At 40.9% G+C, this 18,400-nt stretch overlaps 1 protein-coding gene across 1 annotated transcript in view; it reads right to left on the minus strand.

Moving 5' to 3' along the window:
* LOC105464118 (solute carrier family 35 member F3) overlaps positions 1-8,988 on the minus strand; it is a 409,658-nt gene extending 400,670 nt beyond the window's left edge. The window contains exons 1-2 of the mRNA XM_011711786.3: positions 8,534-8,988; positions 7,908-8,137 (exon numbers count right to left, since the gene is read on the minus strand). Coding sequence (XP_011710088.1) covers positions 7,908-8,137; positions 8,534-8,586 — 283 coding nt within the window. The 5' untranslated portion in view covers positions 8,587-8,988. The remainder of the gene's footprint in view (positions 1-7,907; positions 8,138-8,533) is intronic.
* Between the last annotated feature and the right edge of the window lie 9,412 nt (positions 8,989-18,400).

Below are 18,400 nucleotides of genomic sequence, written 5' to 3' on the forward strand. Positions count from 1 at the left end.
GACACTTAGGCTGGGACCTGGATGAGGAAGGTGACAGGCATCAGATGACCGGTACTGTAATGTACTGTAGTCTGTTTCTGCTCACAAGTCCAACTTCATACATTACACTCCCGCCCCATGATGTTCCAATCAAGCGGAATTACCTTCTAGCAATAGCTGACTACATTCCCGTGCACATGCTGTCCCTTCACCTGGAATGCAAACCTCCCCTCTATTTCTGTTGTGAATGACTCCTCCAGCTGAAGAATGAACTCACCGATGTGAGAAAGGGCTCTCCAGGCACTGCAAACTGATCTGTATCGTACCATACAAGCACTTCGGATTTCACCCACTTCAGTAAGTAAACTTTTAGGGCAAGGACTGTGTCTGCCATCACTAATCTCTGCATTCTGGCACAAAGTAAAAGCTCAAAAGATTTGCTAAAATAAATGAATATAAAGGTGTATTAATAGATACCAGCTGTACAGACATTGAAAGAGTCCTCCCTTATCCACGGTTTTGCTTCCCACGGTTTCGGTTATCCTTGGTCAACCATGGTCTGAAAATACTAAAAGGAAAATTCCAGAAACAAACATATCACAAGTTTTGAATTGTGTGCCATTTTGAGTTGCGTGACGAAATCTTGAACCTTCCCACTTCGTCCTACCCAGGATGTGAATCATCCCTTTGTCCAGCCTATCCACGCTGTCTACACCACCTGCTCACTACTGTTTAAGAAAAAATCATGTATATTGGGTTGAGTACTATCCACAGTACCCACTGGGGGCCTGGAATACATTCTCCCTCCGATAAAGCGGGACTACTGTATTTCATTTAATCTTCATGACAATCCTAGAAACTAGTTCTATTATCTCCTTTTTTATTTTTATTTTTTATTTTTAGATGGAGTCTCACTCTGTCGCCCAGGCTGGAGTGCAGTGGCACGATCTCGGCTCACTGCAACCTCCGCCTCCTGAGTTCAAGCAATTCTCTGCCTCAGCCTCCCGAGAAGTTGGGATTACAGGCACCCACCACCACGCCCGTCTAATTTTTGTATTTTTATTAGAGACGGGGTTTCACCATCTTGGCCAGGCTGGTCTTGAACTCCTGACCTCGTGATCCACCCACCTTGGCCTCCCAAAGCTTTGGGATTACAGGCATGAGTCACCGTGCCCAGTGAAACTAGAGGCTGATAGCAGTGAACTTGTCATATAGCTATGAAGCTGGGATGTGAATTCTATTTCCTCTGCTCCTCCAGACATTAAAAAAAAAAACTGAGTGGACACCCCTCAGCTTACAGTAAACAGCTTACAGTAAAATGCTTAACAAACATCAATGGTGCATTTGCATGCGAATTTATGTTTGAACGCAACTAACCTGAATGTTTCCAGCTGCTTAAGGAAAGGACCAAGGCTCAAAGCTGGAGTGTTTTAACTACACTCTTTTTAATGAGATCCAGGAGGGACTTCTGAAGAGCGATGAGAACTCTCCTTGCCCATGTCTCCTTAAAGCCTGGAAGACTTCACTTCCCTGGAGGTAAGGCCATTTCCCCATCACCACCACATGTGTACTTCAGATTTCACCTGCTCTAGCTGGAAAACTTTTAGGGTGAGGACTGTGTCTCCCATCACTTATTTCTGTATTCTTGCACGTAGTAAATGCTTTAAAAGTTTGCTAAATGAGGCCGGGCGCGGTGGCTCAAGCCTGTAATCCCAGCACTTTGGGAGGCCGAGACGGGCGGATCACGAGGTCAGGAGATCGAGACCATCCTGGCTAACATGGTGAAACCCCGTCTCTACTAAAAAATACAAAAAAAAAACTAGCCAGGCGAGGTGGCGGGCGCCTGTAGTCCCAGCTACTCGGGAGGCTGAGGCAGGAGAATGGCGTAAACCTGGGAGGCGGAGCTTGCAGTGAGCTGAGATCCGGCCACTGCACTCCAGCCTGGGCGACAGAGCGAGACTCCGTCTCAAAAAAAAAAAAAGTTTGCTAAATGAATAAATGAAAATAAAGGCACATGAATAGGTGTGAAAGATTTCTAACCCCATGGCAGATATGAAGGGTTTATAACCCCACGGCAATGATCTGAGTGAGCTGGGGTCACCTCATTTCCTTAAAAGATAATAGTTCTGCATTTTTATTACATCAAAACTCAGAAACTATTTACTAAATTGTTAGCATACGTAGGAATAAAATTAATTATCTGACCCAATAAAAAACACTGTGGTCTAATGCTCAACTCACCACCCCCTCAAGCCCTCTAATTATTTTCTTTTAAAATCTTTTCCATCTCATATTTCATATGCCAAGCTCCATTCTAGAATAAACTTTTACAACCAAATTATACATCTCTTACAAGTGGGTCATTTTTGAATTGCTGACCTGACCTTTACTATTTTAGGAGGATCAAACAGAAGTTGCTCACCATGAATTCAATGATACTACAAGGCACTGTTCCATTTAGCACTGGTATCTACGCCAGCAACATATACTCACAGTTCAGTGTGAACTAACAGGGACGCTAGGAAGATAGCCTTTCCCCATGAGCCCTTCCCCCTCACCTCACACAAACCCTTTACAACTTTTAAACCTGGAGAATCCTGAAACATGCAATTTCCTTGTCACCAGGTGTGTTATTCAGTGCCCTACATTTTTTCAGCTTGAACTAGAAAACCTCCACCCAGATAAGCTGGGATTTATTCAGTAACCTGCATGTTCCTGCCCCAGGTTCACTTTGCCAATGGCGGGTGGAGTGGGTTAGAGACAGTCGGTCTTTTAAGACTGACCCTCTCTCCATTCTACAAATGACTTAAAACTCAATCCATTCACATTCTGAAAAAAATCATTTAAATCCCAACATACCAGAACCTGTAGTGAATAATAGTTGATATTCAACATAGTGTATAAATCTACTCAAATGATAATTGCACCTCCTGTTAAGCAACAAGCATGACCCCCTTCAAGAAAGCTATTCCTAAAATGTTTTGGGGTCTTTTTTTTTTTCCCAGAAAAGGATTTAAGAGTTCACTATTTGAAAACATTCTTTAGGGAAACCTTTTGGAAAGTAAAACATCCTGCCCCCCCTTAGAATGTGTGTGTTCTCATGCAGGTTTGTGCTGACCTGTATTTCTAGATGAAGGCACACCTGGGCAATGCCTCTTCCAGCACTTCTCTCTCTATTCTGACATACACTGAATGCTGGAAAAGGTTTGCTAAAGGAATAAATGAAAATAAAGGAGTATTCACAGATGTTCCTTCATCCTGCAGCAGAGCCTCTATCTGGAAACTCCAAGATATGTTCCTTCCATCATCCCTGTGTAGAAATGCCAGCGGCTGCCCCACCCTATCAGAGGCCTGGGGCTGGCTGTCCACTATTCAGATTTTTCCTGGTCTTTGATTCTCCTCCTCCCTTCTCTAGCCATCTCCTCCCTAACTGGTGTCCACCCCAGAGAAATGAGAAAGGAAAAGGAAGCAGAAGATGTTTTAAACAGTCATTTCTCTTCTACTGGGGCAAAAGTAGGGAAGAAAAGGAAGTTATTAAAAGAAACTGTTCAGAGTCTCCTGAATTCTAAAGCACATCCTACAGGGTGTCAATTTATGATGATTGGTTGTGGAATCATGCCAGCTGCAGAAGGAACAGGCTCTCCAAATCTTCAGAAGACACTTGTACTGCCAGTGGTGATGATTACTCGATCTGGCCATCCTGAAAACCTAAAAAGTGGCCCAGGAAGAAAGGTGAAGGAAGGAGAGTGCCAGGAATTTGTAAGGTAGGCCTGTGTGTTTAGCATTACTGGGCAGCAAAAGAGAGTTCTACTGCAGCACAAATTTGGGGGCTACCCTAAACAAGTGGGTCTTAACTAAAGGCTGCCCCCCATGGGATACTGTGGTTGCTACAACTTCGGGGGCAGGGTGGTAAGCTACTGACATCTAATAGGCAGAGGTCAGAGATACTGCTGAACATCCTACAATGTACAGGACAGCTCCCTACAACAAATACTTATACAGCACAACGGGTTAATAGTGCTGAGACTGAGAAACCCTGGGCTAAACCAAAGCTTATCACCAAGAATTCTGGTCCAGTCTGTGGTTCAGGAAGCACTTGTGATGGAAGAACCAGGAAAGAGTAAAGCAATTCCACATAACAGGAAGTCAGCATAAGAAGTAAATGATACAAATCACTACAGAGGCACATTCAAAGTTCCCTGTCCCAGAGGTCAATATTTCAGGCAGCAGCCATCCATCTATTCAACAAATATTTATTGAGCCCCTCCTGTGGCCCAGGTGCTTTCTGGGCCCTGGATTCACTCACAGAAGATAACTTGAAGAATTCCCAGGAATACTGCCAACTGTTTTGGTTCAAAAACATGCAATGTGGAGCTTGGAGGACTTTTGCCACTGTGAAGAGGAACTAGGCCCTTCCTGCTTCCTTGTTTATAGTTTAATTCTCAGTTGAATGTTTCATAAAAGCCATCCCTTTCAGACCTAGGAGCCTTTGGGATTTTTAAAAAAGAATCCGAGGCTGGGTGCGGTGGCTCGCGCCTGTAATCTCAGTACTTTGGGAGGCCAAGGCGGGCGGATCACCAGGTCAGGAGTTTGAGACCAGCCTGACCAACACGGTGAAGCCCTGTGTCTACTGAAAATACAAAAATTAGCCAGGTATGGTGGCGGGGACCTGTAATCCCAGCTACTCAGAAGGCTGAGGTAGGAGAACCGCTTGAACCTGTGAGGCAGAGGTTGCAGTGAGCCGAGATTGTGCCACTGCACTCTAGCCTAGGCGACAGAGCAAAACTCTTTCTAAAAAAAAAAAAAAAGAAAGAAAGAAAAAGAAACTATTATTGGGGTAAGTTGGATAAATTTTAAGCCAGGCATGGTGGCTCACAACTGTAATCCCAGCACTTTGGGAGGCCAAGGCGGGCAGATCACGAGATCAGGAGTTTGAGACCAGCCTGGTCAACATGGTGAAACCCCATCCTTACTAAAAATAACAAAAAATTAGCCAGGTGTGGTGGTGCTAGTCCCAGCTACTTGGGAGGCTGAAGCAGGAGAATCGCTTGAAGCTGGGAGGCAGAAGTTGCAGTGAGCTGAGATCATGACATTGTACTCCAGCCTGGGTGAGAGTAAGACTCTGTCAAAAAAAAAAAAAAAAAAACCCTTTACAAAATTCTCTTGTCTAGAGTGAAACTTGTGAACCCAAATGATTGAGTTGAGAATACTGAGCAAAGGTAATTTCTGTACTGTTCACAATTACCTCATTTATCTTAACAACCCAAACAAAATCTAAAAATGAAGAGGATACAAATGAATATTGGGTCAATCAAATGATTTATTCTGCTACAAGGGCAAGTGACTCACATCTCTCAAAGGGTCTAGAAACTTTCAATGGCAATTCCTTCAGTTAGGACGTAGATAAATACTTTGAAAGATGACTGAAAGGTGACATAATAGCTTGGAGCTTCCATAACCCACTCTGGAGATCATGAGAATTTTTTTTTTTTTGTAACCATCATCTCTCCCCATTTGTAGAGTACAATTACCAACCAACAAATAAAGCAACTAGGTGACGCCTACAGGTAATAGATAAGCCTCTTTATTATTATTAATTGAGTAGAAATGGCAAACAGCAGAAGTTCTGCCTTAAAACCTGTTTTGGGCCAGCCGGGTGCAGAGGCTCATACGTATAATCCCAGCACTTTGGGAGGCCAAGGTGGGTGGAAAACCTGAGGTCAGGAGTTTAAAACCAGCCTCGCCAACATAGTGAAACCTCATCTCTACTGAAAATACAAAAATTAGCTGGATGTGGTGGCGCACGCCTGTAATCCTAGCTACTCAGGAGGCTGAGGCAGGAGAATCGCTTGAACTCAGGAAGTGGAGGTTGCAGTGAGCCAAGATCGCAGCACTGCACTCCACACTCCAGCCTGGTGACAGAGCAAGACTCCCTCTCAAAAACAAAACAAAACAAATAAACAAACAAAAAAACAAACAAAAAACCCTCTTTTGCTACATTAATATATTAATAAAACATTACCCTCTCTAAATTTAAACATAACACCTAATCAATTCACCAAAATGTCAGTTGTCACCTAAAGTGTTATAGTAACAAGGAAATACCTTGGAATAAAGAAGAATCCTCACAGGAATAGAGGGAGTGGAATGAGTTGATTTTATTCATATTCAGTGATCACTGTAGCCTTGCCTGCTAATATTTACTCTTCCAATGAAGCCTCAGAGAGAGGCATTTAAGAATACCTCCAGTGATGCCAAGGACTCCATTTCCACATGGCCCTTCTCTTCTCTTAATTACAAAATATGTTTGTACTGAACAGTCATCACTGCCGTAAGCTCTCTGCCAAGTCCCCAAATCACAAACCTTGGTGATAACTTCCACAAAGCACATGCAGCCAGTCACAAACAGATTTATAAAGACAAAACCTTTTTATGACTTCAAGCACTAAAGAGATGACTTTATGAAGGCTGTCCTTTATACCACTGTCTTTTGTTATTAAGGAAGCAGAAAATGGAAATAAGAATAGAAAATTGCTATTTTCTAACAGAATTTTAGAAAGCAGAAATAAAAATTGAGTGTTCCATCCATGCCCATAAGAAATATGGTTTCCGAGGGGGTTTAATTTTTGTTATCCCATGCCCAGGGTTTTCCAACCAAAAAGAGAATTTGGCCCCTTGTCTTCCTTTTGTAATCAGCTACAATTTTAGCAGCAGAGGCAAGAGATTGGAAGAGATACAGATAATTTTTTTAAAGGCTTATACCCAATGAAATGCAGTCTTTTAAAAGCTGCATGAAAGCAAAACATTCAAATCCTGTTTCTTCCTGAAAATAATTTAAAACTAACCAGCTCACTGCTAGCATACCACTGACCTTTGCCTTGGACTCGAAGGTTTTAGGAATAATCTAAAGATAGACATTTTTTTTTAGTGATGAATATTATTAAATTACAAACGCCCGTTTTTTCCCCTAAAGACCAATAAAGAATGTTTCAATTTTAAGCAATAAAAGGTAGAAAAAAACTCAAAATCAACAAGCTATTAATCTAGTCTTTATTTCAAATGAAAGAAGTCAAGGCCCGTTTCTCATACTGACTGAGGTGGCAAATGGCCATCCTTTATGTCAAACTACAGTGATGAGACCACCTAATTATGGTTATATTTATAGATATCTGGACTTCATCATAATCAACCTCTCTCTTGCAAAGTGAGAAAAAGAAATGTACATCGAATTAGTCCTGGTGACATAAGATAATGTCTGTCTAATTGATCATAGCATCCTCAAAGCCATTAGCTGGGACCCACTGGCAGAAAACCATTTCAGCTTCTCCACCTGACACCAAACATTCATCTTGCTTGGAGCAACACCACTAACTAGAGAGATCCCTATAGAACCTCCTTACTGAAGACCGATAAAATCCAGGGGAAAAGGGCGTGAACAGCATCTAAAATGAAGACCCCAAGAATTGTTCTTTATCGTCTGGGCTAGGAGATGCAAGGAAGAGTTAAAATCCTGGCTACCTAAATCAGTATCTCCAGCTGAGCCTGGTGAGACCTGACCCAGGACCCTGTGAGACTTTCTGATCCGCGGGGAAGCTACACTGTCCGGGATACTCTGAGTTTCTGATTTGTTTCCCACGGTCTGCCACATAAGAGTGTCCCCAACATTTGGAGGTGGAGGGATAAGGATACAGAGAGATCCTGTGTGTGGGAGAAGAAGGAGTGTAAGAGAACGCATCAGAAAGCCTCAGAGGTCCAGGAGAACTCCGTCTCCAGGCCTCTTCCTCAAAGTTGCAAACCTGGGTCTGTATCAGCAGGCAGGGCGGGAGGGGGTGGCTGGACGCCTCGCTGCATGCGCTCCCCGAGGCTGCTGTGACAATGGTAACGAGACGGACCGGTGGACGAGGAAAATCACCGGAGGGGGGTCTTACTTTTGCAGCTCGCTGCCCAGGGCTGGTAGCCATAGTAGCCAGTGATGCGCAGGATCCGCTCCTCGATGGACGTGAGCCCCACGGGCCCGCTGGTGAGATCTTCCACGGAGCGCGACCATTTCAGATCCTCCTTAATCGCCTCGTCCACCACCAAGTACTTGAGCTGCCGGAGCTGGGGGCTGATATCGGACAGTCTCCGGGGGCTGACGTCCGGTGACCGCCTCATGCCACTGAGGTCGCAGGCGCCACGGGCAGGTGGGTGGACACGGGGAGCGTGGACAGAGAGGAGGGGATTCGTGAGGAGCAGATCTCAGGGCGAGAGCAAGAGCGCGGCCGGCGCCCTCCGGGGGCGAGCGCCGCGGCAGAGCCCGCGCTGCTCCCTTCCCGCCGCCACTCACCCACTTCCTCGGGCAGCTGTCCCCATTGCCCTATCCTGGGCGCCTCGGGCCAGTGCGGCTTGGAGCGAGTGGCGAGGGAAAGAATGACTGAAACTTCCCGAGCAGCTACGCCGCGCGCCGCCCTTCCCCGAGCCCCAGACTGCCCAGTGTCCCAGCTGCGAAGGGCCACCCCAGGGCTCCGGCCTCCCGCCCGCCGGCTCGCTCACCCACGCCCGGAGCTCTACTCACACAGCGATGCTCTTTCCCCTGGGTGCGCCGCTGGGAAACTCTCGGATCCCCATAGGCAAAGACAGAGTGGGGCCGGCAGCTCCCAGACTTGAGGCGGAGGGGCCGCGGGCCGGAGCTCCCTGCAGCCGCTAGCCAGGGGAGACTGGGGTGCGCTGCCCACAGAGGGTCCGCGCAGCGCGTGTCGCCCCGGGCCGCTTTGTGCGCGCCCGCGCGCTCTGTCCCCGAGCGCCTCCGCGGCGTGCCGCACGATGCAGGCGCGGCGGCTCAGCCCGGAGACTCCAGGCCGGCCCGAGCGCTCGCTGCAACGACCCGGCAGCCGAGGCAGCGCCGCGCCCCACGCCCGTCACCGTCGCCGCCGCCCTAGCACACCGCGGGCGTGAGTCTCGCCGAGCCCGGGAGAGCCCTCCCAGCTGTGCGCTCTCGAGGCACCTGGTCGGGCGGGGAGGCGTCGGGTCGGGGCGCACAGGAGGGCCAGGCGGGGGCGCTGCTGCCCACCTTCCACCTTCCGGGCGTGCGCTCGGCCCCGGAACCCGCACCTCGCGCCCGCGCTCCGCGTGGCAGCCTTGGGGCACGGGACGCGCTCCTCTGCCCCTCTCTTTTAACTCAAACCCTGCTGCTCCTGGTTCAGTACTTTCTCTCTCTCTCTCTGTATGTATTTATGTGTCTGTCTCTCTTTCTCTAAACTAGCAAAACTACTTGGAAAGAAAGAAACCTGGTTCCACGCTCAGCATGCCTAGTGAATAAATGGCGTTTCATAGACAACGCTGAGACACAAAATGTATTAATCTACTACGCTGTGGGGATGTCTCAGTCAGACCTGGTCCTCAGAGAGCTTACTTTCCCACTGATGATGCAATTACGAAATCAGTTATCTCTTCATAGATTTCCATTTTAAAAGCTTCTCATGTTTTTCCTTACCACCCCACCGCCCCCAACGGCCAAAAGACATTCTCTCCAGACTACCTAATCACCTTTCGTAATATTATTTTTAATCGGGGCAATTTTAGGAAAGACAGAAGTATGTGGAAAAGAAAATACCCATTATCCAGCCAAAAATGACGACTTTCAATTATAAACGTATTCTCTTCCAGGCTTTTTTCCAATGCAAAATACAGTTGTCCCAAAAATCGGAATGAAATTGTACACACTACTTTATGTACCGCTTTTTTATATTAAAATCATATTGTGTAGCAGCAAACTATGAATAGAAGGGAACTTTCTCAACTTGAAAAAGAACATTTACAAAAGCGTACAGTTAACACCATGCTTAATGGTGAGAAACTAGAAACTTTCCTGTTAAAATAAGGAGTAGGGCAAATATGTCTCTACTCAGCAATCCTTTTCAGCATCGTACTGAAAGTCCTAGCTAATGAAATTAGACAAGAAAAGGAAATTAAAAGTATACGTATTGTGAAGGAAAAGGTAAAAGAAAACTATCTTTGCAGCTGACATGACTGTTGATGTAGAAAAATCTCAGTTGACAAAAAAAAAACCCTCCTGTTACTAATAAGCAATTATACAAGGATAATTGAAGGATACAGCAATTATACAAGGATAATTGAAGGATACAAAATTAATGTGCAAAAGTCAACTGCTTTTCTATATACCAGCAATGAACAATGGGAATTTGAAATTAAAAACACAATACTATTTATATTAGCACACCACTCTAATGAAATATTTAGGTACAAATCTAATAAATATGTACACTATCTATATGAGAAAAGCTACAAAACTGTGACAAAAGAAATCAAAGAACTAAATAGAGATTTTGTGTTCATGGATGGAAAAATTTAATACTGTTAAGATATCAGTTCTTCCCAACTTCATCTATAGATTCAAAGTAATTCCAATCAGAATCCTAGGAGGTTATTCTGTGAATATCACAAACTGATTCTCAAGTTTATATGAAAAGGCAAAAGACCCATAATAGCCAACACAATATTAAAGGAGAAGAACAAAGTCTGAGGACTGATATTGCCCAGCTTCAAGACTTAATATAGTTATAGTAATCAAGACAGTGTGGTATTGGTGAAAGAGCAGACAAATAGATTAATGGAACAGAATAGAGAGGCCAAGATAGACCCACATACAGTCAAGTGATCTTTGACAATGAGCAAAAGAAATTTAATGGAGAAAAGGTCATCTGTTCAACAAATGGTGCTATAACAACTAGACATCCACTCACAAAAAAAAAAAAAAAGAAAGAAAGAAAGAGACAAAAAGAAAAAAAGCTGGATACATAGATACAGACCTTACACCTTTCACAAAAATTAACTCAAAATAGATCATAGACCTAAATATAAAATGCAAAACTATAAAACTCTTAGAAGATAAAAAGGAGAAAACCCAGGTGACCTTGGGTTTGTAAATGACATTTTAGATACAACATCAAAGGCATTATCCATGAAAGTAAAAATTGATATTGGACTTCGTTAAGATTAATAACTTCTGCTCTGTAAAAGACACTGTTAGAACAATGGGAAGAAAAGCTACGGACCAATAGAAAGTATGTCAAATCGTATACATGATTAAGAACTGTTATAAAAAATAAGAATAATTAGAACTCAACAATAAGAAAATGATCCCAACTAAAAAATTGGCAAAATAGTTGAATAAACATATCACTAGAGATGATACACGGATGGTAAATCAGCACATGAAAAGATGCTCCACATCATACATCATTAGGAAATTACAAATTAAGACAACAAAGATGTATTGCTACACACCTACTAGAATGAATAAAATCCCAAACCCTGACAACATCAAATGCTGGCAGGATGTGGAACCACAAGAACTCTCTCATTCATTGCTGGTGGGAATGCAAAATGGTACAGCACTTTGGTAGACAGTTTGAGTTTCTTACAAAATGATTCATACTCTTACTATGCAACCCATCAGTTGTGCTCCTTGATATTTACCTGGATGAGTTCAAAACTTAAGTCCACACAAAAATCTGCACACAAATGTTTATAGGAACTTTTTTTCATAATTACCAAGATGTCCTTCAGTAACTGAATGAATAAACACACTGTGGTACATCCACACAATAGAATATTCAGTTCAGTGATAAAATGAGCTATCAAGCTGCAAAAAGACATGAAGGAAATTGAAAACTTATTCCCAAGTGAAAGAAACCAGTCTGAGAAACGCAAAACTATGGAGATAGTATAAAGATCATTGGTTCCCAAGGGTTGGGGAGAGAATGGGATGAACAGGCAGAATATAGAGGATTTTTAGGGCAGTGGACTGATTTTGTATAATACTGTAGTGGTAGATATATATCATTATACATTTGTCAAAACTCAATGGATGCACAACTCTAAGAGTTAACCCTAATGTAAACTATAGACTTTGGGTGATAGTGATGTGTCAATGTTGGCTCATTATTTGTAACGAATGTACCACTGGTGCAGGATGTTGATGTGGGTGGAGAGAAGCTGTGGGTGTGTGACAGGGGGAAGGTATTTAAAAACTTTCTGTACTTTCTCCTCAAATTTGCTGTGAACCTGAAATTGTTCTAAAAAAAAAAAGTCTATTTTAAAAATTTCATTATGCTGCTTTTCTATGTCACTATGTTCTTCTAAAATATTTTCCAGTTTTATTAAGGTTAAGTGACAAATAGAAGTTATATATACTTACAGTGTACAACATGATGTTTTGACATATGAATACACTGTAAAATGATTAAATCAAACTAATTATCATATCAGACACCTCAAACACTTAACATTTTTTTTTGTTAAGATAACATGTAAGACTTACTCTATGAACAGTTTTCAAGTATACATACATTATTGTTAACTATACTCACATGCTGTATGTTAGAACTTTAGATCTTATTCACCCTGGCCAAATGAAACCTTGTACACTTTGACCAACATCTTCCCATTCCTCCTCATAGTCACAGCTTCTAGCAATCACCATTCTGCTCTCCGCTTCTATGAGTTCAACTTTTTAAAATGTTCCACTTGTAAGTGAGGTCATGTAGTATTTGTCTTTCCGTGCCTGGCTTACTTAGCACAATGTCCTTCAGGCTTATCCAAGTTGTTGCAAATGACAGGATTGTCTTTTTTTTTTTTTTTGAGACTGAAGAGTATTTCATTGCATGTGTGTGTATAAATACATGTGTATATATAATATTTTATTTATCCATTCATCCATCGATTGGCACTTAGGATGATTTCATAACTTGACTATCGTGAACAGTGCTGCAATAAACATAGGAGTGCAGATATCTCTTGATGTACTGCTTTCATTTCCTGTGGATTTATTCCCAGAAGTGGGTTTGCTGGATCATATGGTAGTTTTATTTTTAGTTTTTTCAGTTACCTGCATACATTTTCCCATAATGGCTGTATTAATTGACATTCCCACCAACAGTGTATAAGAGTTCCCTTTTCTCCACAGCCTCACCAATACTTGTTTTTCTTTTGTCCTTTTGAAGAAAGCCATTTTAAAAGGTGTGAGGTGATATTTCATTGTCATTTTAATTTGCATTTCTCTTACAATTACTGACATTGGGTGTTTTTTCATATACCTGTTGGCCATTTGTATGTCTTCTTTTGAGAAATGTCTATTTCTGTCCTTTGTCCATTTTTTTTTAAATTGGGTTTTGTCGCTACTGAGTTTTTGTGTTCCTTATGTATTTTGGTGATTAACCTCTTATCAGATATATGGTTTACAAGTATCTTCCTTCATTCCTTATGTTGTCTCTTCACTCTGTTAATTATTTCCTTTGGTGTGCAGAAACTTTTCAGTTTGATGCAACCCTATTTATCTATTTTTGCTTTTGTTGAGTGTGCTTTGGGGGTCGTATCCAAAAATTGTGAAGTGAAGAGTTGATTTTTTTAAAAAAAAGCAAAATTGACAAACCTTTATCTAGACAATCTAGAAAAAAGAGAGAATATTCAAGTAAATCAGAACTGAAAAAGGAAGCATTGCAACTGATACCATAGAAATACAAAGTATCATAAGAAGCTACTATGAACAACTATACACTGACAAACTGGATAACCTAGAAAAAAATGGATAAATTCCTAGAAGCATACAACTACCCAGACTAACTAATGAAGACATAGAAAATCTGAATAGGCCTATAATTAGTAAGAAGATTGAACCAGTAACAAAAATCCTCCCAAGAAAGAAAAGTCCAGGACCTAATGGCTTCACTGATGAATTCTGAAAAACATTTAAGAATGAGTTAATGCCAAAACTTCTCAAACTCTTCCAAAAACTTGAAGAGAAGGGAAGACTTTTGAATTTATTTGAAGAAGCCAGCTTACCATAATACTGAAGCCAGAGAAGAAGGCAACAAAAAAGGAAAACTATAGACCAATATCCCTGATGAACATAGATGCAAAAGTCCTCAACAAAATACTGTCAAACCAAATTCAACAGCATATTGAAGGGATCTTACACCATGATTTTGTGGGATTTATCCCTGGGATGCAAGAATTGATTAATATACACAAATCATTGTGATATACCACATCAACAGAGTGAAGGACACAAAACCATATGATCATCTTATTAAATGTAGAAAAAGCACTTGACAAAATTAAATATCCTGCCATGATAAAAGCTCTCAACAAATTAGGCATAAAACGAATATAACTCAACATAATAAAATCCATGTATAAAACCCACAGCTAACATTATACTCAATGATGAAAAGTTAAAAATGTTTCCTCTAAGATTTGGAACAAGACAAAGATGTCACTCTCATCATTTTTATTCAGTATAGTACTAGAAGTCCTAGTGAGATCAACTGGACAAGAAAAGAAACAAAAGAAATCCAAATTGGAAAGAATGAAGTAAAATTGTCTTTTTTGGCAGATGACATTATCATATATATATATATATATATAATATATCATATATATGATATATATATCTCCCTAAAATCTCCAACAAAAAACTATTAGAACTAATAAATAAATTCAATACAGTTACAGGATACAAAATCAACATACAAAACTCAATTGCTTTCCTATACACCATACACTATCTACAAAGATATGAAAAAATATTTCAAGAAATAAATCCCATTTATAATAGCTACCAAAAAAATTAAAAATTTTAGGAGTAAATTTAACCAAAGAGGTAAAAGATTTGTTCGCTGATTTTAAAACATTGATGAAAGAAATTTAAGGTGACACAAATAAATGGAAATATATCCCATGTTCATGGATTGGAAGATTAGTATTGTTAAAATGTCTATAGCACCCCAAGTTATCCACAGATTCAATGCAATCCCTATCAAAATTCCAATGACATTTTTTACAAAATAGAAAAAACACTCTTGAAATTTGTGTGGAACCATGTAAGACCCCGAAAAGCCAAAGCAATCTTGAGCAAAAACAATGAAGGTGGAGGCATCACACTAAATGAGTTCAAAATGCACTGCAAAGCTATAGTAATCAAAACAGCATGCTACTGCCATGAAAACAGACCTATACCCTAATGGAACAAAAGTAAGAGCCCAGAAATAAACAGGCACATTTAGTCAAATGATCTTTGGCAAAGATGCTAAGAACATACAATGGGGAAAGAAAAGTCTCTTTAATAAATGGTATTGGGAAAACCGGATAACCACATGCAGAAGAATGACATTTGACCCTTATTTCACACCATATACAAAAATCAACTCAAGATGGATCGAAGACTTAAACATAAGACCTGACACTATCAAACTCATAGAAGAAAGCACAGGGAGAAATCTTGACATTGTTCTGGGTAGTGATTTTTTTTGGATAAAATATTCTCACTTGCTGTATTGTTACTGTATAGCTGTTATAATAATAAAACTACAAGGCCATTATTTTAAAAGTAACAAGTAATACCTGGATGTATAAATTAAAAATAAGATCCTCCATAATTTTACACAAATTTGACTCTTCTTTTTGTGAGATCCTTAGAAATAAGGTGCTCTCTCTCTTTCTGTGTGTATGTGCGAACGCATACACACTTTCGTGTGTGCCAGAAAGCTTTTAATCCCTTTTTCTGAGACATAGGACAAAACTCCTTTTTTCCTTATACCTGAAGTATCTCATCTTAAGCAAGTCTTGAACGATTACAAAGAACACCTTATCAAATGTTTCTCAGAGCATCCTTAGGGGATCATTGAGCACAACCCGACAGGAGATCACTCATGACAGTTGTTTAAACGCTAATTCTGAATCATCACCTCTCAGTGTGGGCATGCGAACTGTAAATTTCATTGAATTCCCCAGACAAACTTTATGCACACTAATGTTTGAGAACCACTAATGTAAACAATGACTGAAGTTTTTTAGCTCAAAATCTTCCCCTTGCTTTTAAAATCCCATTGTGTAAACTTTGGGTAAGATTCAGGCCTAACAAGAATATAGGCCTCTCCCCATTTAATCACCACATTCTGTCTCTTAGGCTGCCGTAACTCTGGGTAAGGTCTGTAACCTTTCTATCAGTTCCCTCATCAATATAAAAGGGAGGACCTTGTAAGACTGTTGTAAAGATACAATGAATTAATACATGTAAAGTGCTTAGCACATGCCCTGTACTCAATAGATCTGAGCTAATATAATTAGCAGTGCAGCTAAAGGTTGACTTCAGCTTTTTGACAGCCACATGAAACTGTTGACTCATACCCAAGTTTCATGTTGACTAAAATCCCTATTTAAATTTTACATGTGCAGTTGCTAAGCCACATCAATCTCCTCTCCCTTTTTAAAAATAAATAGCTTGGGGTTTGGAATCAAATACAATGGCTTAAATACTGGCTTCTCCACTCACCAGCTGGATAAACTGGGAAATGTATTTAACTCCTCCAATCCTCATTTTTCACATCAATCTCAAATGGTTATTATAAAGATTAAATGAATTGAACAATTAAGAAGTTAGCACAGTGCAGAGTCTGAGTTTAGTGCTCAGTAAATATTGCAATGATCATTATTGTCACTTCTGTAACATTTCCACTTGTCAAATGTAGCCATTTCCATAACATCTCAGGAAGCTTCTGGATCTGGACTTTGTCAGCCATTGCAATTACTGCCACTGCTAACACCAAATGCTACAGGGGAACCTCTTTTATCTCTTTACCCCTTGGTACCCTCACCTCTCCAGACAGTTCTCTTTATGGCTATAACTCTCAAATTAAATATTTTGGCTTGGGCCATGTGATACCAGGTGTGAATTCACTAGTTGAGGCCAGCAAACTACTCTTCCAACCAGCTGTGGTCAACCAGCATTATACCATAAATGCAACATTGCCGAACAGCTACCATAGGTTCTTCTATTATCCATATGTCAATTAACACCTAATGCTTTGCATTTTGGCACAGTGAATATCAGAAGTAGGTTCTCACTGGTGAAAATTTTGCTTTTTAAATGGCATCTATAAGTGTAAGAAATTAGTTTTCCTTGGGGAATTACAGATATACATGATATGTGGATTGGATACAATAGTTCAGAGATCCTCTCCATCAGGTTACCCAGGATTTAACTTCTATTCTTAGGGATAGTACCAAAATTTGCCATCCTTTTTCCAGCAAACTTTTATATAATTTTAGTTGACTGATGTCAACTCTAAGATTAGTAGGGCAGGGCGCAGTGGCTCAAGCCTGTAATTCCAGCACTTTGGGAAGCTGAAGTGGGTGGATCACCCGAGGTCAGGAGTTTGAGACCAGCCTGACAACTATGGTGAAAGCCGTCTTTAATAAAAATACAAAAATTAGCTGGGCATGGTGGCGCTTGCTTGTAATCCCAGCTACTTGGGAGGCTGAGGCAGGAGAATCACTTGAACCCGGGAGGCGGAGGTTGCAGTGAGCCGAGCAAAGAATCCTGCTCTAGAATATTGTTGCTTCTGAGTGAGCTTTTTATGTTTTTTTGTGGTTAGAGGGCCTATAAGAACAGAACGCTGCCCTTTGCGTGAGTGACAAAACAGGCCATATAAACATTTTTCTGGACATTTGCTAGTAAATGCTGGTTGTTTAATAACTGTGCATGTGTGGTACAATTTGGTGTAAGCTGATTTTATTATAACCTGTAGACATTGTGGGTGCCTCAAGAATATCAGTAAGATCTTAAGACCAGCTCTGCCTGGGATATTCAGAATCCTCAGAATCACAAATGGCAATAGCAGAAATTCTCTATGCTCCTTGTTCTTAAAGTTTATAGTTCTTCAGAATCACCTCAGACGCTCCTTCAAAATGCAGGCTCTCATATCCTATCCAATTATAGGGAGGGTTCCCCCGCCAAGTAGGTCTGACAAGCTAAATTTTAATAAGAAAACTTGATGAGGCTGATGTAGATGATTAGTGAACTACACACCTTAGAGACGTGAGTGTCTCAAAACCATGTGGAAGCATTTTTACACGCTAATTTCAGACTGCTCTTCAGATCCCTCAGTAAGAAACTGCTGTATATGGACTGCATTTAAACATTTTTTAAAGAGCTTCTCTGTGGTTCTTTAACATATTCATCATAGCTATGTTAAAGTTCTTATCCGTTAGCTCCAATATTGAGGTCATCTGTGAGTATGCCTCTATTGTCTATTTTTCTGTTGATTTTTGGTCATATTTTCTTGCTTATTTGCTTGTCTAGTAATTTTTCCCTATTCTAGATGTTTTGATTTGAAACACTGTGGAACCTTCAGATGATTGTATTCCCCAGAAGAAAATATTTTCTTCTTCTGTTAATCAGGCAGAATGACAAATAGAACATCTTAACCTAATCAGAGAGTAAACTGGCTTGAGGTTTAATTGCAGTTTTAGTAAGGTTCTAGCTCTACTTTTCCCTTTTTCTTTATGAATTGTCCTCCCAGAGTTTTCACAGCAAGAAATCTATCCCTGCCCTTCAGAGATCCCCAACCCAGGTCTCCAG

This window comes from Macaca nemestrina, chromosome 1, assembly GCF_043159975.1.
Source record: "Macaca nemestrina isolate mMacNem1 chromosome 1, mMacNem.hap1, whole genome shotgun sequence".
In the NCBI taxonomy this organism is placed as follows: domain Eukaryota; kingdom Metazoa; phylum Chordata; class Mammalia; order Primates; family Cercopithecidae; genus Macaca; species Macaca nemestrina.